The sequence below is a fragment of the Brachycentrus maculatus genome, unplaced genomic scaffold, assembly GCF_059751285.1.
Source record: "Brachycentrus maculatus isolate JH-2025_06_01 unplaced genomic scaffold, ASM5975128v1 h1tg000018l, whole genome shotgun sequence".
In the NCBI taxonomy this organism is placed as follows: domain Eukaryota; kingdom Metazoa; phylum Arthropoda; class Insecta; order Trichoptera; family Brachycentridae; genus Brachycentrus; species Brachycentrus maculatus.
Genome location: NW_028280772.1, coordinates 645,164 through 665,565, shown reverse-complemented (window position 1 = coordinate 665,565; position 20,402 = coordinate 645,164). Strand labels below are relative to the sequence as shown.

General features: G+C 31.4%; 1 protein-coding gene and 1 long non-coding RNA gene across 3 annotated transcripts in view; both read left to right on the top strand.

The window, feature by feature from the left end:
* Positions 1–9,108, top strand: part of MESK2 (misexpression suppressor of KSR 2) — a 177,740-nt gene extending 168,632 nt beyond the window's left edge. For both annotated transcript variants that reach the window (XM_088267337.1, XM_088267329.1), the window contains 2 exons: positions 2,912–3,008; positions 8,152–9,108. In XM_088267337.1, the coding sequence (XP_088123463.1) occupies positions 2,912–2,949 (38 nt within the window). In that variant the 3' untranslated portion in view covers positions 2,950–3,008; positions 8,152–9,108. The remainder of the gene's footprint in view (positions 1–2,911; positions 3,009–8,151) is intronic.
* Positions 9,109–16,208: 7,100 nt separating this feature from the next.
* Positions 16,209–19,407, top strand: LOC148313139 (uncharacterized). The gene is made up of 4 exons (XR_015838253.1): positions 16,209–16,312; positions 16,404–16,616; positions 17,077–17,221; positions 18,643–19,407. It is a non-coding gene; the product is annotated as an uncharacterized LOC148313139 (long non-coding RNA).
* Positions 19,408–20,402: the final 995 nt, after the last annotated feature.

The window sequence follows — 20,402 nt, the reverse complement described above, 5'->3', positions numbered from 1 at the left end:
TTCCGCCCCACAGTGTAATAGTTATCGAGTTTGGCTACCATGCTAAAGGTCCCGGGTTAGATCTCCGGGGGGGCTTTATATAAATATAAGTGATTTTTACTCTATTGAATTCATACCACACGAAGCGCAGGACTAAACACTATCTCTTCATGTAATTGACCATGATAACACTAAGTGATAAGTGCAGATAAGGGTCAAAAAAGAAAAAAGCGTGAAGTTTTCATAGTTGATATAAATATTTTATGTGTTATTTTTTTGTTATATATTGTTATTACTACTAATGATGGTAGAAATGTCAGTAATAGGTAATATTAAACCAAACAAAAAATACCTTAAAAATATATGTTAAATTGTTATATGTTTTCTATTAAAAGTAATCTATTTTCTTTCATCCAAATAAACATAGTTCACTTATGCTCTAGGTGATCTAAATATTTTTTTCTGTGAATATGTTTTAAAATTAACACATTGGAATGTAAGCAATGGCCAATTTCACTACTTTTCTTGGTACGTACCTGCACTAAATATTTATAGCTTTTAGTTTATAATATCAGTGGCATAAAATTCAAACATCACGACAGTAAACAATTTGTAATACTTTATTTGCCCTTGTGCAATTTTTTATTTCACATATTCAATATTTAAAATAAAAATTATTTTTATTACGTGTGACATTGATATTGTAATAACTTGTTGCTGTAGTAGAGTGCTTCAGTGTTATTATACATATTTAGATGTTTATTTTATTTTGTTGTTTTTTTAATTTAATTGTCTTTGCTTTGTGTATATTTTACTTAAGTAATAAATTAGTATATGTTAATGTATATTTTAGATTACATTATAAAATACGTATATTCCGGAGCCAGGAGACCTGTCTGTTCTGCCCACACCTCGTCGACCCTCTATTTTGCCTTTCATGATAAGGTGCACTAGCTCATTCTTGTCTCCTCTCAGCACATTCCCCAGATAGGTCACCTTCCGGATCTTGATATCAGTAAAATCCTTCTTTCATACAATGACAACAAATGTTTCATATCAAGTTGACACCTGTAATGTGAATATATCATCCGTAGGGTGAATAATCCGGATTCTGATAAAAAATATCATAATCTGTACATTTTTATTGGCAGTGTGTCAATTTTTTGCGAATTATTCATTTTGATATTTAAAAGCATTTCAAATGATCTTTGGTCCTCATATTAGTTTTCTAAACTTGTAGATAGTGCATGGTCTCCACCGCAGAACTCTGGACGCCCTTTCTATTCCTTCTATAGATCTGTATATTCTTTTTATAGATTATGCCTTACCTAGGAGGCGGCATCTCAGTACATAAATAATATTTTTAAATTAAAATAATATTCATTAGTAAAACATTTGTTTGTAAATAAAACAATTTTTCGTTAATTTAAACAGCTGTTAGTAGATGAATTTTTTTAAGTAATTTTAATATTATTCATTTTAATAGTTATGAGTAAATAGTTTTACTGTAGATTTTTTTAATTGACTTAATATCCCTAAAATATAGAACTCTTGTAAAATAATACCGAAACAGTTATCTTTTTTTATAATCGTATGTATCTTTTTTATGAAAATAGAAAGAAGGATAGTATTTTTTATCTAACATGTTTGCGAGTAATTTAGTTTTAGTATATCACTAAATAAATAAATACTTTTAAAGTAAAATATGAATATATTCCCGTATTTAAAAAAAAATGTTTTTGATTTTAATTTTTTGCAAATTAGTGGAAGTTTTCTAATTTACATAACTAGTTTTAAAAATATTACATACCTAAATCCACTAAAAAACATTTATCATCAATTCCTTTATCAGTTATATTTTTCTTTGCTCTATTTCATGCTAAGGTTTATTGATTTTTTAATCTTATAATTTGTTTTGATATTATTTTTGATTAGAATGAAATATGAACAATTTCAGATTATTTCCCGAACATTTTCTGTGGTTTCCTCATTTTCATCGTGTATCCTTTATCCTGGACCCTACAGGATAAAAATCACATGGCTATAGTTCGTAAAATAAACTAAAATTGTAAATATGTATTATTATCGACTCAAGGCTGTTAACACCTTAATGACTTTAAACTCCATACATTTGAGCCAAAGGCAAACATACAAAATAAAATTCATTTTTAATTTAAGTTTTACTTAGTAAATACCAGTATTTCTTAAAATCTACTGTGACACGTGTTTCGATGCATTCCGCATCATTTTCAAACACCGTATGTTAAAACTCTAATTAAAAATGTATAGATTTTACCACAAAGTGACTGCCGAATCAGTTAATGAAAAAATTCAATTCTTTAACACCAAAATTTTTTTTTTTTTCTCACATATGTGTATTATTTTCACCACAAATATATATTTTTTTTTAAATATATAATAAATCTCTTAAATGTGGCAAATTTCCACATTTTTCTCAAATAAAAGTTTATTTTCATTTACATTCAAATGACATTTTATATATATAGTTTTTTTTTAATATGTATTTAGTTACATACCCTTTATAGAAAACAAATATTTTAATTATTTTTAATGCTTTCTCCGGCTCTACAGCGTAGTTATTAGCCTGTTTACCTACCATACTAGAGGTTTTGGGTTTGATTCTCAGCGAGTAGTAATTTTCACTCAATCGTGATGACACTGCGTCAATGTGATGATGCACTATTTGGCATAAACAAGGGTCAGAAGAAGAAAAAATGATTTTAGTTTGTGGTTTGAACAGTTTTGAAAAAATATCTGTGAGAAAAGTAAATCGATCAGGGAATATATGAAGTCGTTAAGGTGTTAAGTTCTTGAAAAAACATATTTGCAGCTTGCATTTAGAGCTGCTTCTAATGGCAAAATTTACTTTTGAATTGTCTAATTTTTTTTGTTTTTTTTTTCATCCGCATAGCTGTCAAATCACTCCAAAAAATATCTATGCACCACTGATGTCCTGAACGCTGGAAGATATTTAGCGGTAGAACTGTACATTAGAGCTATTATTCTCTGTAAGTTACACCATCGCACCTTTCTTTTTTTTTGTTGTTTATGTTTTGCTTATATTTTTTATAAATGTTTTTCCTTTTTTTACTCGTTTTTCAAAACATCTTCATACATTCATATAATATAATAAAAAAATCATCAAATTAACTCAACAATTATTCGTTTTTACCGATGCCTAACACAACTGCTTACTAATTAACCATCATGCCGCTTCACCGCAGAGGTAGACAGAGAGGATAGAACCCCATACAACTCTGTCATTTTTTCATTTCTTCAACAATCATGTATCTCCTCATACATACCAGCCTATTCCGAATTATTATTACTATAATCAGATTATTCCGACATCTGACTTGTCCTTCAATTGTTTAAAAAACTTTATGATATCAAGTTTTCCTCAGTCTTGCTCTGCTTCTATTCTAAACTACATTCATTCACTTCATATGTTGTCTTCTCACTCATTTGTTGCACATGTATAATCCATCTCAACACACCTTTCAATGCTTATCTCAGCCTTGCATTCTTTCCCTATTCATCCATTGGAGCATCTATCAATCATCATTTTACCGCACATTATTCTGAGTGATGGCATTACTTCTGCATTCAGATTACTTTCATTCTTCCTTTTGCCAACTCCATATTTCACTTCCATATATTATTGTTGGTACCAGGACTCCCTTGTGCACTGCTAACATAGATAACTCCAGTCAATGCTATAAATGACAAATATGGTTTCAATGGTAAGAAATGTTAATGATATGTGTATATAAAAATATCTTTTTATGTATTCCTCACCCGAACTCCGAGGTGTATGTATGAGCCAAAAAGCCCTATCCACATTTTTGCTAAACAGATTTTAAACTAATTTGAAATACGCCAAAATTTTTTATCTATGTATGTTTATGGTATATCTATAGGCAACTCTGAAGACGTTTACTCTTTTTATGCTTTATAAAGAAATGTAAAATCTTTTGTGTTTTACTAATAATTTTGTTACCTTAGGGCTTATTGGCTAGATCTTTGCTAGTAATGTAAAAATGATCTATTTTGGGTATGTGATATGTGATATTATATACATTACACCTTTGTTCAGTTTGCTATAACATACATGTATGGTTTAGGCATGCTTTGGATCAGTTGTTTATCATAAGATGACTAACAAACACTATGGTGACCGGCTTGCCGTTATTTATTTTTGTTCTTATACAGGGTGGCGCAAAATTAGTCACCCTATCGGATGATGTAATAGTTGTAGCAAATGGCGTTGTACGTCAATCATATTCGACATTTGTGAACTGGAAAGTGGCAGTATACAAACAGATTGATAAATCAGGCACAAATGTGTATCAACACTGGCGGCAGCCACTTGACGGATATCATCTTTTCCACGGAAAAAATTGTTAAGGTTTCCATCACTCAAATTTTTTTTTTTGTTTAGTAAAAAAGTTATGCAAAAACAAAATTGGATGATTCATTTTGCGCCACTCTGAATCTGTTTGTATACTGCAGCTGTCTAGTTCACAGATGTCATATATTATTGACGTACGACGCCATTTGAATCTTCCGATACGGGCATTAATTTTGCGCCATTCTATATTTATCATGCAAAATATAAACAAATCTTTTCGAAGCAATGTCTTCCAACCAACCTAAAAAAGAATAATGTTCCGCATGTGTAATTTGCGTAAATCATTAAAATTAATTGAATATATTTGTTAAGTCCAGAATGTTAAAAAAAAAAAGTTTTATTTTTCATTTTAATTTTGTTAGATCAATAAGGTTCACTATGGTCTTTGTTAGCCATTGACTTATGCTTGACTATGGATGATACTATGTATGCATGAGTACACGGTAAATATCTGAATTTTATTTAAAGGCATCGCAATGAAGTATTTTCAAATGTATTTATTTCACCATAAACTCTCTACTTACAAGATTATGTATTAAGATAATATAGAAAAATTACTATCAACCTCAAGGTCAGTAGCTACATATTTACTGGGTGATCTATTCGGAATCCTTGATTATTTTTACATAGGTGATTTTCCAAACAATGATAAAACCCTATAATAAAACAACAACTATTGTATATAGCTTTTATTTTTACCAGTGATAGGGTTTCATCGCTACTGACAATTACAACGAATAAGTAGGAATCAATTCCTTTCAAATTTCAAAAAATTTGCTTTCAAAAGCATAACTTATAATTATAAAACATAACTTTTACTTTTTGCTTTCTTTTATTTCCGAAAGTCTTTTTCAATTCCTGACCAAAATTGGGTGAAAATATGTCATTTTACTCACTGACAATATCGAACACACGCAATACTTAAAATTGCTAAGATGTGATGATAGATCGTAGACAAATGATATAACAAAATCTGTTTCTCGTTGAGTTAAAAATAATCATTAACTCTGATGGAATATAATAAAACAATGTCGGGTTGTGGTTAGTGTCGCGGACTCTTGAGTCAGAGTTTCTCGGTTCGAACCCACTCTACCACAATTTGATACCTGTTTTTAATAATGAGCCACTTAGGCTTGCTGAAATAATATAACATTGAATTATTTTTGTAAATAACAAATATTTTTGTCCAAATAGTATTCTCCAAATTGTATAGCTTTTTCCACCTTCATTTAATGTGACCAGTATCTGGGTTTCAAAGACTGGCAAGAGATTTGACAAAGTTCTTTATTATATACACACAAGGCAGGCCTTAAAACAGTAAAATCTTCATAAAATTATACCAGTTATGGTGAATATAAAAATAAAACAATCATATATCGATCATTAGTAGAGTTTTGGTAAACGAAATACATATGAAATTATTCATTTCAATGCCAATCGAAATATTTCCTCATCACAATACGAACGGAAATATTATCTGTATGTGCATTTTGATAAAAATTATTTATAATGTCTTGTCTTTGAATGAATAATTTGGTATTGAGCCATTGTCTTACAGTTTAATATACTTGCACAAATACATTATTAATTACATACAAATATACATATATCTCACATTTATATACATCACATTTGGAGTATATGTTACAAAATCTGCATTTTGATCAGGACTAATATTTTTAGATGTATGGAACCTTTATATCTACACGCACTACCTTTGTATGTTCATAATGTACCCATTAAAAAAAATAGATTTTTACATATTACTAGGCTTATGGTATATATTTTTTTCAATGAAAAAATAATCATTTAATATTTAGACAGGCGCCGTGGCGTAGTTAGGTAGATATTCGACTGCGAAACTGGCAACGTGGGTTCGATTCTCGCCAAATGCAAAATTAATTCAAGAAATATTTTTTTCAATTATTTCTGATGTTTGTGATGTATTGTTTCACCTCTATCTTTCTATCCTAACTTCAGATAAGCTTTAAAAATAGTATCTTTGTGAATTATTCATTACATTTATACCCGCAAGTATATTGCTCACAAGTAAAATCATAGAACCAAAATCATATCCCTAAGTTACTTCATTGCTAGCTTAGAATCATGAACGGTATAAATTCATGCCTAGAGAGAGATATAAAGTGTTTTTGCCTAGAATTTTCACTTACGAATTACAAGAAATTATAGTAACTTTATACATAAAGAGTAAATCCGCTCACACGTAGGATAGACTAAAATTCTTAAAGAGTTGAACCCTAAGTAGGGCTATGATAAGCAGTGTTGCATAAGCCGTAGCTAGATTTCAGAATAACTTGGACGCTAGGGAAAAAAAAAACAAGGAACATTATCATTTACGGTAGTGTGTTATAAGGTTAGCTGTTTAGCTAGTCACGCTTAGGTCTCAGGTTTGATTCCCAAGGGGATCATCATAATACCTGGGTAATCGTCTCCCTAAGCTTGATCTTCAGTGTCCGCTGCAATATTTTACTGAATATTACCCCAGATTGGCACATGAAGCGTAAGCGTATCACTCTGACTTCTCGCATTATCAAGGTAACTCCGCTCTGTCTAATGCTGTGCTCGTTAAACCATCGGGTGATGATAAAGGAAAACGAAGTTTGTCTGAATGTGGATAGTATTTGTTCATATCCATAAACTTAAGTCGTTCAAACAAGCACTTTCAAAATGAAAATTATAATTATTTAGTCAATTGCAGGTTGAAATAATAGAAATTGAATCGTAAAGCACTAATTTAGTATAATTTCTAAGTACATAATTTAACATGGGGATTTGCACCAAGGAAGTGGCGTGGATCTTATACAATTACTTTTCTTTGCTAATTGAATATAGTGCCATTAATTTAAAAAACAAAATCAAATAATAACTTCTTAAAAGTCATTATTAAATTTGGTTTTTGAATTCGATCATTCAAAGCTAATCACGTGAATCAATACTAAGATTCGGTTGCCTGTTGGGTGTTTCTATCTGATAAAATATTTGAAAATTTTACATCAAAACTTGAGCTGGAAAGAATTATGTATAAACCGAGAAAAGGTTACGAATGCTATCCTAATCAGGTAACCGATAAAGCAATTGTAAGCTCACTTCTCATGACATAACACATGCATCTAACATGGAAATATATTCCAGTCTGATGTTTTTGAATTATGGTTTAAAATAGACTATAATATTGTTTTACGAAGTTAGTTACTTGTTTATATATTAAATATTAAAATCAAACACTGATTTTTAGATAAATTGTATTTTATTGTTAAAAACACATAAAAATAAAATATGTGACAATTTTTATGTGTTTTTAATAATGAAATACAATTTCATTATTAAAAACCTTTCTTTTAACCCTTATCCGCACCCCCGTGGTGCATAGGGCACTGTATCGTAGCGACGCAGTGTTATCTTGATCGTTAATTGCATGAAGGCAAGGTGATTAGTCTTGCGCTTCCTTTACCAGTCCAGGGTGATATTAAATAAATATGTGAGTGAAAATCATTCACATTTATTTTGACCCCCCTAGGAATCGAACCCGGGACCTCCAGCACGGCAGCCAAACGCGCTGACCACCACACTACGAAGGTGGACAAATACAATTTAGTAGACTCTAAAAATCGCGTTTGATTTAATCTTTAATAAGTAAATCAAAATGGAGTTCTAAAAATTGAACGGAAAATGTGTAAATAAATTTGTTACATGTGCTGATGTGAATTATGTTTGTGCAGTCGCCCCCCTGTCTCCGAGCAAGATCTTCGCGTATCGCCGCAGCTCCTTGGAGGAGCTGAGGCAGATCATCATGAGGGAGAGGGAGCGCCAGAAGCTGGTGCGCTCCCAGTCCTGCGCCGACCACTCGCCAGTCATCCACATCACCGAGAACCCCATCTCCGAGGCTGTGGCCTGTTAATCTGTAGCCGCAACCCCCCTCAGTGCCGGCCGTAACACTGACCCCTCTTTTCTCCTATCGAGAACATGTATAGAGTAATTACTTACTATTCGAGTCACTTTCCCGTTTCACACTCATTCTAAAACACATTTGTGGAGGTCCTCACCAAAACGTTACATTTCCATTGTGCCTGATTTTAAGTAATAAGGAATTCTAGCTTGTAAAATTGTTACGTTTTGGTGCGATTCAATGATTTCATATTGGTTTAACACAGGATTGTTCACGTTTTGTCGCAACTTTAATTAAGATTTCGATAGAATACAGTAAACAGAACAGATTTGCATTTAAAGGAATTTTTTGTGAAAAATTGGAAATGTAACTTTTTGGTGTGGACCTCCACATTTACAATATATCACTGCAAAAATTATATTTCACTCTTAAATGTTTCAAATTGAAAATCCTGAAATTGGCCCTTACGATGTTCTGTCCAGGTGGGATTGATACGTATCCTACTAATAATGTAATGTACACTCGGAACACATTATTTTGAGGCTTGATGTATAGATTGGCCATTTAAATTGTTTTAACTCAGAACGCACTTTTTAAAGCGTTATTCCATTGACTAGTAATTGAAATCATTTGAACTCAGAACCCGGTTTTTGCATGCAATGCAAGTTTTTATTCTATGCATGTCTTCGATTTATTCAATATTAGAAACACGCTACATGTAACCTCAATAGCTGGCTATACACCCGGGTCCTAGAAGCAGTCTGTCCCGACCCAAATTGAACCTAGAGCTTGAATATATATATAATATTTAACTATATAATCGCGTGTTGTAAAATGCAAGGGTGAATATTTCTAATGTAGCACCCTTCACCGTGTGTGTTTTCCTTCGAGTTGCAATCCCTGTAATATTACATCTAATTTAATGTGACTTTTATTTATTTTATGTAACAAGAAGGTTTTTTAAATGATATACAGATAATAATTTCAACTGTTATTTCTTAATTATTATTTCTCAAATTATTTTATATTGCCCATTTATCCTTTATTATTATATACATTTTAATATTTCTGCATTTATCATTTACTACGATGTTTTGCATTACTAATAATAAAAAAGCAGACGTTAGAGTGCATTTATTACTAAAAAAAATGCTGGTATATAAATAAAATTATTATACTGATTAATTTGTTTAGTCTTTCTTTCATGTTAACTATAATGCTTTCACACACTACAAGGAACCTATCCTAAAATAAAAAAATATTGAAAATAAACTCAAGAAACCACTAATCCAAGCTGCCCATGTATGTATTTTTAAATAATATATAATATTTTATTTCTTACCCAGAAATATCTTCGATTAATTTTAATGATTTTAATTTAAAGGCTGTCACTCGTGATAAACGATACATGAAGGGTGTGGATACATAAAAAAATTCTAAAGACATCAATAAATGTCCTTTTATTTTGTATGTTTCGGACTATTTTTATTGACATTTTTAACTATAATGTTTACGGGGTGATAATATATAAATATAACTCTATTTTAATTTTAGTATGTAATCTAATTTTACCCTCAAACATACAAAAAATATGAATTTGAGAATAACTTAGATTTTTCGACTATTGATAATTTTAATCCAAAGATTTTTAAGTTTTGCTTGAACTTTGGTGCTATTAATACAAAAATAAAACAACTTTTTGTGCGATCGTTGGAAAAATATTAATGTCATATCAAAAGGAAGAGCTACTATACATATCTCATTTACCAAATTGGAAATTTTACGGGCACCATTGTTAAATGATGGTTTTGAGTAGTCGGTATGCACTTTTGAAATATTTTCTAGTCACTATTTTGAAATTGATTATAAACTTTTTTTAAACTTCATTCGGGATAGAGGTATCTACTGCAAAATGAAATGACATGTTGGTTTAAAAATATGGGAAAGGTGGAGTATTCGTGTAACATTTTGAGCAACGGTGGCTGCTGATGTAGCCACAAAGCACACTTTAGTAGTTCGTGACCATATCGACCACCGCTAGAAATGTTACGTGAGTGTTGCACAGCAAATGGTTGTTACAAAATCAGCTACTGGTGGCTAATGTTATTTTGTTCATTTTAATTATTTGCAATTTCATTTCAGATTCACACTGATGATATATCTAATCAATAATTCTATATCTGCTTGGATTATTTTCAATTTTAAAGTATCAACATTTTAAAAAATAAAACAATTTATGCCCTTTAGAATTTGTAGTATTATTTATCTTTGGAGTATTAAAGTTAGCAGGGAATGTTTGTATTGTAATAAGTAAATATGATAATTGTATTTTCATCTAAAAACTCACCGTCACCTTGAAGCTATCTGTAGACCCGACACTAGTTCTTATAAGAACAATAATATATATTAATGTCACAACCTCGGACGAAGCGCTGGCAGAGAAAGTCAGCCAAACCTACTTGTGTCTGAGCCATTGCCTTCTAGAGATCTAACACGGCAAGTGCCGAATGCAAGCACATAGAGCGTTTCGTGTAAAGTATGCAGTGAAATAATATCATTAGTGTTGCATCGGCTATATTCACCTGAAAGCGACGTGATGCTTCCTAGACCATTGTCTCGCGTTAAACACTTAGATATAAGCGACTGCATGTCATGTCTTTGTTGTATCCACTTACATTTTCTGATATGTGTTTTACATCTTTATTATTCTTTGACTTACTAAATAAATGTGCAAAATAAATAACGTATTATTATTCATCACACATCCCTCATCTACTCACTGAATAAGCAAAAATTCAGGGGACATTCTGCTGAATGTCGAGCTACTCAAGTCGGCCCTTGGGTGACATGACACATCGCTCACTCCTTTCAAGAACGTCATAAATCAAAAATCGTTAATTTTCAGTTTTGCATGTTTTTGGAATGCCTAGAAAATGTACTATATCTCAGCAAAAGCGGCATATTTTTTAATTAATATTTACCCGCTACAGGGCTCATTTTGAAGAAAAGGTATTGTTTAATTATTTTTTTAAATAAACTGAATTTTTATCAAAAGGAGAAAAAACCTTCAGGTTTTACCTAAAAAGGTCTGTTGCACAGTAAAAAGTTCAATAAGTGTGTTGATATTTATTTTTAATACATTGTATTATATTTTTAAATCGCTCACTCCTTTCAAGAACGTCATAAATCAAGTTTTTTGATTTATGACGTTCTTGAAAGGAGTGAGCGACGTGTGTTAAATAGTCGATTTATTTTATTTAATTAATTACTTATAAACAAACTTGGTCCGTTTTTGTCCGAAGAAACCCCCATCGTAATATTATAAATGAATAAAAATTATGAATTTAAAAAGCTAGTAACTTTTAAATGTAATAATGCAAACCACTGAAGAAATAAGGAATATCATTAATAATTAAATGACAAATATTGCATAAATAAGAGCTAAAGTTGACTCTTGCAATCCTTTCACGCACTACTTGGAGGTTACCACTGTGAAAACTTCAGAAACACCAAAATTGGGTGTGCCTAAATAATAATCAATCTCAGATGCTTATATTGTGCTGGCAGACACCACAGAAAGTAATGTGTCAACAAAAGAATTTCTGTGCAACATTTTGAGTGGTAAAATCTGGATTATTTCCAAGAAAGAGTTATTTTTTTCATTACTTTTTGACATCTCAACTCAGATGAAGAAGAATATAGTCTGGGGATTTACAGAGCTTACAAATGTCATAGGCTTGGTTACGTGATCACGTTACACACATGTAACATTCACTAATTCTACCCATGATCAACAATCACACTACTCAAATTCTTGAAACTTCTAGATATATTGATCAAACTCGTAACACAGTATGCGCGAGTTCACAATACGTCGGTCGTAAGCCCTGTAAGAAACCAGACTTCCATATTCTTCTTCATCTATGTGGAGATGTCAAAAGATAAAGGAATTTCTCCTAACTGCTACAATTGTGCCAAAAATAAAGACCAATCAAATCATAATAAAATAAAACAACAGCTTTATATTTTTTCAAAGTTTTATTTTATTTGACTAGCAATCAGGTTTTGACATTATCAGACTAGTGCGAGGCTTGACAAAATTCTTAATGTTATATGTGAAAATGTTATATGAAAGAGTATTGATTTTAAACATGTAGATATTTTATTTGGGCAGTATAAATTGCGTAAAACATAGTGCAAATTCAAAACTCAGCCCGTGTTATAAGGCTGTCTTAATACATATTTACTAATTAACCAAGCGACCATAATTACTTTTTCACCCTTTGTAGTCAATTAGTTACTTAAGAACTGTATGAAACGTATTATTAGAATCATTCTTGCGATTTTGATAGGTTTTTAAAAACCACATCTCTCGTTCTACAAGACGTCACAGCAACACTTAAAGCGTATGCGCAGATTCGAATTGGATTCTAATGGCTACCAAAGTGATATGATAAATCTAAATCACTGGACAAAATCTCAACATGTAGGTTCCATATATCAACAACTGGAAGATGACAGAAATAGGCAATGCATTGTTCACACAAAGTTTCCAAGGGATGTGGAGGAACCACAATGTGTATGGGTAATGTGCCTGCTCCCTAGTGTAGTAACTTCCAAATCAAACCTGAATAACAAAAGATATTGCTGTACGAAAATGCAAACAGCTCTACCCAATGTTATTAAGGTTCAACCGGTTTTCTCGGGGTTCTTCGCTGGTTTAACCTTAAAATTGTTAACTACAAATTGGATCTTTGAGGATAATAACAAAAATGATATCTCAGTGTATGTGAAAATCTAATGTTTATCACGTAATCTGACATTGCATTTTAGTCTGAAGTCAAACTCGTCGCTTTGCAAGTCACAAGACATCCCCGTACTGGTCCATGGATCAGTTTGGTCCTCCATGGTGTAGAAAGTATCTGATCAAACCAGGATTAAAGCAGACGCCATAGTATGTTATAAAAACTTTGGGGCCGGTTTTATCCAGGCTTGACCAGCAAATCTCTGGGTTAGTAACAGGTTCTACCTTGACACGTACTGAAATAATAAATATACAAATTAGATATTTTGAATATTAAAAGCATTAACTTTGTGGATCGTAGTGATATATTATTTTGAAAAACAAAGTCTTTTCATTTATTTTTAAAAATACGTACAAATTAAACTTCAAAAAGGACAACAAAAATGCTGAATCAAAAATTTCAATGTATGTTACACACTTACATTTCGATATTGTGATGTGCTACGGAAAGTCACCCACATTGCTTATCAAGTCATGAGATTTTTCTGAACTGTCCTGCACTCCCTGGTGTTCTAGTTAAACCTATATAAAAACAGATCCCGACATGCAACATGCAAACGTCGGTGACTGCTTTTACATAAGCTAAACCAATAAATCTCCAGCCCGACCAATCACAGAAGTTCAGAAGAATCTGCTAGTGGTGCAATTCATTCTCTGTGTATTTTTTTGAAAATATAAAAGTAAAATAAGAATTGACAAAGTTGAAGAAGAATATGGAAGTCTGGATATAGATATAAAAAATAACTCCTTTAATTGGAGATAATCCAGATTTGCGAACAAGAATTAGGACACACTCAAAATGTTGTACAGTAAAATGTTTAAAACGTATGAATCTTAAGATCTTCTAGTTTTATTCAATAATAGAAATAGCTAAATGTATGTCCGTATTTTTAGTCAATAAGCAGGTAACTACATAGAAAACCAATACTCTTACTTTTGGTGCAGATAAGAAAAAAGTGTCTCAGAGAAGTTAAACATGTCACCAGTGACTACATAGATAGTGGTTCAGAAACAGAAGTTCAGGAACAATACTTCGCCCGGCTGGCTTCTCCCCAGTGTAGTATGTTCCTGGTCAAACATAGACGACAAGAACTTCCAGTGTAGAATAAAATGAACAACGCTAGAAGAATCTGCCGTCTAGACTGGGCCAGTAAATATGTGTCTACTTTAGACTATAGACACTCAGCGAAGCGAGCACTATCCGTGAGCTATTAGAGTTATCTGCGAACATTAATACTTTACGTTACACAACTTTTTTATTTCGACGCAACAAAATATGAACTTAATTGTCAATATTTTATACACTCTGTGTTGAAAATATATGTTTGACTTCCTTCTGTTATTGCCACATATACAAACTTGTCGCTTGTTGCATAAAATCTAGGAAAATTATCTAATTGTTCCTAATCTTTGTGTATTGTCGCTCATTGGCCAATTACTACAAAGAGATCAGCACAAATATTGGGACTCTACTAAAATTTAGATCCCGATACAAAAGAGGGTTGTATGGGAACACGTCTACTGGAGTGGACACAGTTGCGGACTCAGAGTTTTTGGGTTCAAACCCACTCTACTATAATCTCTACTATGATTCCTATTTTTAATAATAGGCCGCTTAGGCTTGCAAACTGAGTATAGAATTTAAATATTTGTGTGTAATATAAATATGTATGTATTTCTAAAAAAAAGTATATAATAATATTTTGCAGATAATTTAATGACAATCGTTTTGCCTTTGATAGATTTATTTTTGGCTATAATCATTTTTATGAAGAAAAAAATACAGACAGGTGCACGTTCATGGGGGGAGGGAGGGCAAACAGATATTTCTAGAGACCTAAGGAACAGTTGTGCCGAAAAATTTAAAAAATAATGGTACTTAACAATTAAAAATCAAATTAATTTGTTTAGTGTTGGAAAAAATAATCGTTTATTGGAAACATAATTTAAATATAATTGTTATACATATGGATATGGAAAGCTAAATGCCAAAGATTTATCATATAAAGTAGCCAACTGTCCATTTTATATCTACGTACTTCATTCGAATTAATCTGATAAATCTTAGTGAATAAAGTAATGGTGATTTTATAAAACTACAGATAACACATTATTTTTTGTAGTATCCTAAATTTTCAATGAATAACAATTAGCCCCATATCTTTAATGAAGTTGCGCCCCGAAACGGTATTTTTACGTTATTGGAATTGTCACACTGCTTGCTCTACCCCTACATCAGTGGTTGGAAACGTATGGCTCGCGAGCCACATGTGGCTCTTTAAACAATTTGTGTGGCTTTCTTTGTGAAATTCAAAATTATATTTTTGAATAAAATTTTGATAATTATTTTTAAAATCATGCTGAGCATAAAAGAAATAAGAACTTTTAAAAATTTACTTTGGTTTTATTCTGTCTTCTATAAATTAAAAATGCATAATAAAATACATAAATCACTGAATGTTAAAAGCTTCCTTTCAATATTTTTTGTGTAACAGGTATACTTAAAAAACTGTAAACTTTAATAGAAAAACAAAACCGTTTTTGCGCATCTATGATAGATGTATAAATCAGCTCAATGTTACCTTAAACCTACTTGAAGTTTCCTTCAAACGTTTAATAAATTAAATTAAATTATTATAAATAAAAAAAATGGTTTCCCAAATATTTACAAAACGTTTTGGCACTCACGTTTGGCTCTTTTTATGTAAAAGGTTGCCTACCCCTGCTCCATACCGTGTATCCAATCGCAGAGCGAAGGCACCGCTACGCGGGAATTTCATTGTTTACGAATTGAAAACATCATATAGTAATAATAATCCCTATTTATATAGTATAGTATTATATATATACTTAAAAATACAAAAATATCAAAAATATATTAAAAAAATTAAAAAGATGTTCCGTTTAATAGGATAAGCTTGACTTTTGCCTTCCCATAGCTGAAACTTATTGGTCTGGTCACGCCCGAGTGATGCGCTAGTGATATCTACCGGACGACGTTACATTAGTATGTCGTTTGTGAGTTGTGACGTCGTCATGAGAGTTACGATTCTTGCATAAGGAAGACCACGCAATGTTTTGGGTTCAGAACCTCGGCTAACGCTAATCATACCGGTGCGGCGCGAGTATTGTCATTTTCCGTGTTTTGAATTTGCCATTTGATCGTTTTCTGTCGTCTGTCGTCTGTCGTGTAATTATTAATTTACTTCTAAAACGGTCCATAACCGAAGTCTAAGTCTTCGTTGTTTTTATTTACTAAATAATATGTTGTAATGTTTCAGGATTGTAGGCGAAAAATCGATTGACACTTCTCCCAAATGTCACCCATGACATATGACGAATACAAGGTTTTTAGTTACAATCCCATTTTTTCAGTAAATTTCGACGAATATGAGGTACTTATTGGATTGTGAAAAACCCGATGTAAATCTTCCAAGTCTTCAAGAATCATTTCACAGTCACATTTGTCAAACAGCTTGATCATTTAAAAAAACGTAAGTTATGGATAATTTATTTTTCTTTAATTTGTTATTTACATTTTAAAATATTAGGATCCATTGATTGTGATTATCAGTGCGATTTTTTGCAAATATTATGCTTTTTAAATTATTTATTTAAATAGTATTATACTTGTAAAAATTATAGTATTTTTCTGGTCATGTAAAAGTCTTTATAATCGGAGGACATATCTGACCGGATGTATGGATCTAGAGGAAGCTAGGAGTGTATGTCAGGACAGACGAGTGTGGCGTTCCATCCTCTCCGCCTGCAGGCGAGAAGATGATAGTAGTAGTAGCTCATACAGATCCCATTTACTATTTTATACTTATTACCAAACCTGTCATATCTTCACATTTTGATTATCACACCCTATTTCATGTTTTTAAAGTAACTCGTCTGGTCTAATCCAGTTTATCAGAAACTATAAAATTAATAATTTTTATTTATTTTCAGCTCCCGAGAATGCATTCCCACCGTCAAAATTGGCTTTTGTTATGGCGTCTTCTACAAATCACACAAACCCAGCACCACAATCCCTGTTTCAAATCTCCGTTTGATATAAAACGTTTCTACTATATGTGTACTTGCTACTGTCATAGTAAGTACTTACCGCACACGCTTTATGTACTTGCTAGGATTTAAAAATAAATATATTTTTGTTACGTATATATGATCTTCACTACTCAGACATACATGGTTGCCTTGACATTGGAAACTTGACAGACATTGACCTTCAGCCAGTATAAGATTTGATATGTTGTAATACATATAAACTAATTACTGTATCCAAGCAGCATAGTCAGTTAGCCATACATCTATTTGATGAATAAATATGAAAATTTAAATTTATTATGGATTTTATTAAGTTTTTTTTAAAGGACTAACCCCCACGGACTCTATTTTAGAGGCTTGTTTGCAGGCAGAATACCAAAGATAGGGAAGGTAGTTATGAAAAATGTTGAAAATCCCGGACCAATTGAAAAAAAATACTCCTCGAGTTTAATAAGTTTCCTCATGTTTTGTACATATTGTACTGGAAGCTATTTTTACTTATAAATCCTACTTTTATCTTTTTAGGCAATTCATCCTCTTAAGAATGATTTGTTCCATTACAATGTATGCATCAGAATTATAATTATTTCTTCATTGATGTATCAAAAATGTACTGAAACCATAATATTACAGCAAGGTAAAATAAAGGCATGGGTTAGCGATAAGAGTTAGTTTAATACAAATTGTATAAGAGTTTTTTTTCCCTTGTGTATTCGTTGCTGAATTTTCTTACTTTACAAATTAGATAAAAAGATCATTTTAGCAAAAAGAGATCTCCGCCAACATGCCACACCAGGTGGGTTGGTGAGTCTCCGCAAAATAATTATGTATTATATAAATGTAAGGAAAGCAATGAAATTTAACAAACTTAAATAAATATAAAATTTAAAAAAATCTATGTATAAATTGACCCTTTTTTGATAAAGATATCTTAAATGTCAGGACAGATTATGATTTTTTTTTTGTAAATCTACAAATACAAACAACCATGTCTTATACAAATGTAAAAAAATATTTTAAAATAATGTAGATAAAAATATTTTAAAATAATGTAGGTAAAAATATTTTAAAATAATGTAGGTAAAAATATTTTCTTTTTGAGAAAGATATCTTAAATGTCAGATAGATTATAATCATTTTATTTTAATATATTTAAAAAAATAAATTTATCATGATCGGGAAAAATCCTATTATTGAGTTATCTTCGATTGCCTAAAAGTGAAAAAATATATCCAGTTTTTTTGTGTAATTTATTTTATGTATTATTATTATTCACCAAAACGTAAAGATCTTTCATCCATCTGGCATATGCCAGTGCCGTAAATGCGAATACTGTAAATATTGTATTTTCCCAAGAAAGAGTCGGAATATTAGTTGGGTGTACGATTTTATAAGGGTTAACATAGGGGGGAAGATATATGGATACCACTTTGAATGTTTGCTAATTGTAAATTGTATTCATTACAGAATTGGTGAACTTCATTGAAAATAAAGATCAGATTTACCTTGCATCAGCAGCGCTGCTCCATTAACAGGTCCCAGCTACCTCACAAACGGACTGCACATAAAATGTGTTATAATGTATCCTTTATGGCACTATCGTACAATATATTATCGTGAAAAAACACATTAAAATATGCAATCACATGTAATCGCAAATATTCAATGTCAATTCGGACAAAACAAGCTGCTAGCAACAAAAATTATTATTCTAAGATAAAAATATTCTTTTATTAATTTTGATTATTTGCAATTTCATCGAGAAAAAATATAACCGTAAAAATAATAATGACACTGATAGCTAATCGTTTTATTCATTTATATTAATGATAATTTTAAACCGAGACATATTATTCAAGATGAATATAAATAGGTTGCGGCCGTACTATAAATATAAGAAAAGATAAAAGAAAGATCTGGCAGGAAAGTTTAGCCAACATCTATATATATCTGAGACATCGCCCCATACAGATTGAATATGATATCTAACACAGCAAGTGTTGAATGCAAGATGTCATGTAAAGTATGCAGTTAAATAATATCATTAGTGTTGCATCGGCTACATTCACCTGAAAGCGACATGATGCTTCATAGACCATTGGCTCGCATTAAACACTTAGGTATAAGGGACTGCATTTCATATCCGTTGTATCCACATCTTACATTTTCTGATATGTGCTGTACATCTTTATTATTCTTTGGCTTTCTCAATAAATGTGTTAAAATAAATAACGTCTTATTATTCATCATACATCCCTCACATACTCACTGAATAAGCAAAAATTCAGGTGGGGATATCCTGTTGAATGTCAAGCGACGCATGTCCGACTTTGGATGAAATGAAACATATTTCAGTTAGTAAATGGAAATAATTTTTTGTGTTTTCTTATATACAGACTTGGTTCATTTAAAAACAACAATTTCACTCAACAGATCAAAGATTTACTAAAATTTAATAAAAATAACGATCAATTAAAAACCACCCGGAGAGAGAATCTGGACTATTCATTCAGTATTATTTTATTTAATATTTGTTTTAAATTAATGTTTTATTATACATATTAATGATCAAGATAACACTGCGTTTATATGATGCAGTGCCCTATGCATCATTGGGGTGCGGATAAGGGTTTGAAATGAATGAATGATTACATATCGCTCACTCCTTTCAAGAACGTCATAAATCAAAATTCGTCAATTTTGAGTTATGCATGATTTCGGAATGCCTAGAAAATATACTACATCCTAGCAAAAGCGGCATATTTTTAACTTAATATTTACCCGCTACAGGGCAGAAAGTGTTGTTTTTGCATTTTGAAGAAATTATTTATTTTTCTTTTCAAGACCGTCATAAGTTAGTTGTGACTAACCCATCGAGCAGGAACGTTCTTGTCGATTAGTGCAATAGTGTATTATTTCGGCATAAAACAGTGTTGCGCAAAAGGTAAGGCCATTTTTAATTAATAATTTTGTATCAAGAATGTATTATTTTGTTTTGTGTCAGTATTGCAATGAAAACAAATAGCGTCCTGTCTGGTTTATATTGATTTATGACGTTCTTGCACAGTAAAAGCGTGACATCGACTGTACTATTTTAACTTATGACACTATTGTCAATAAAACTTTCGTCCTTTTGCAAAGCGGATTTGAACTAATTTGTTTTATGACACTTTTCCAAAGAAAAATTCGTCCACTTTAAGAAAAATGTGCAGTTTATTTAGGAATGT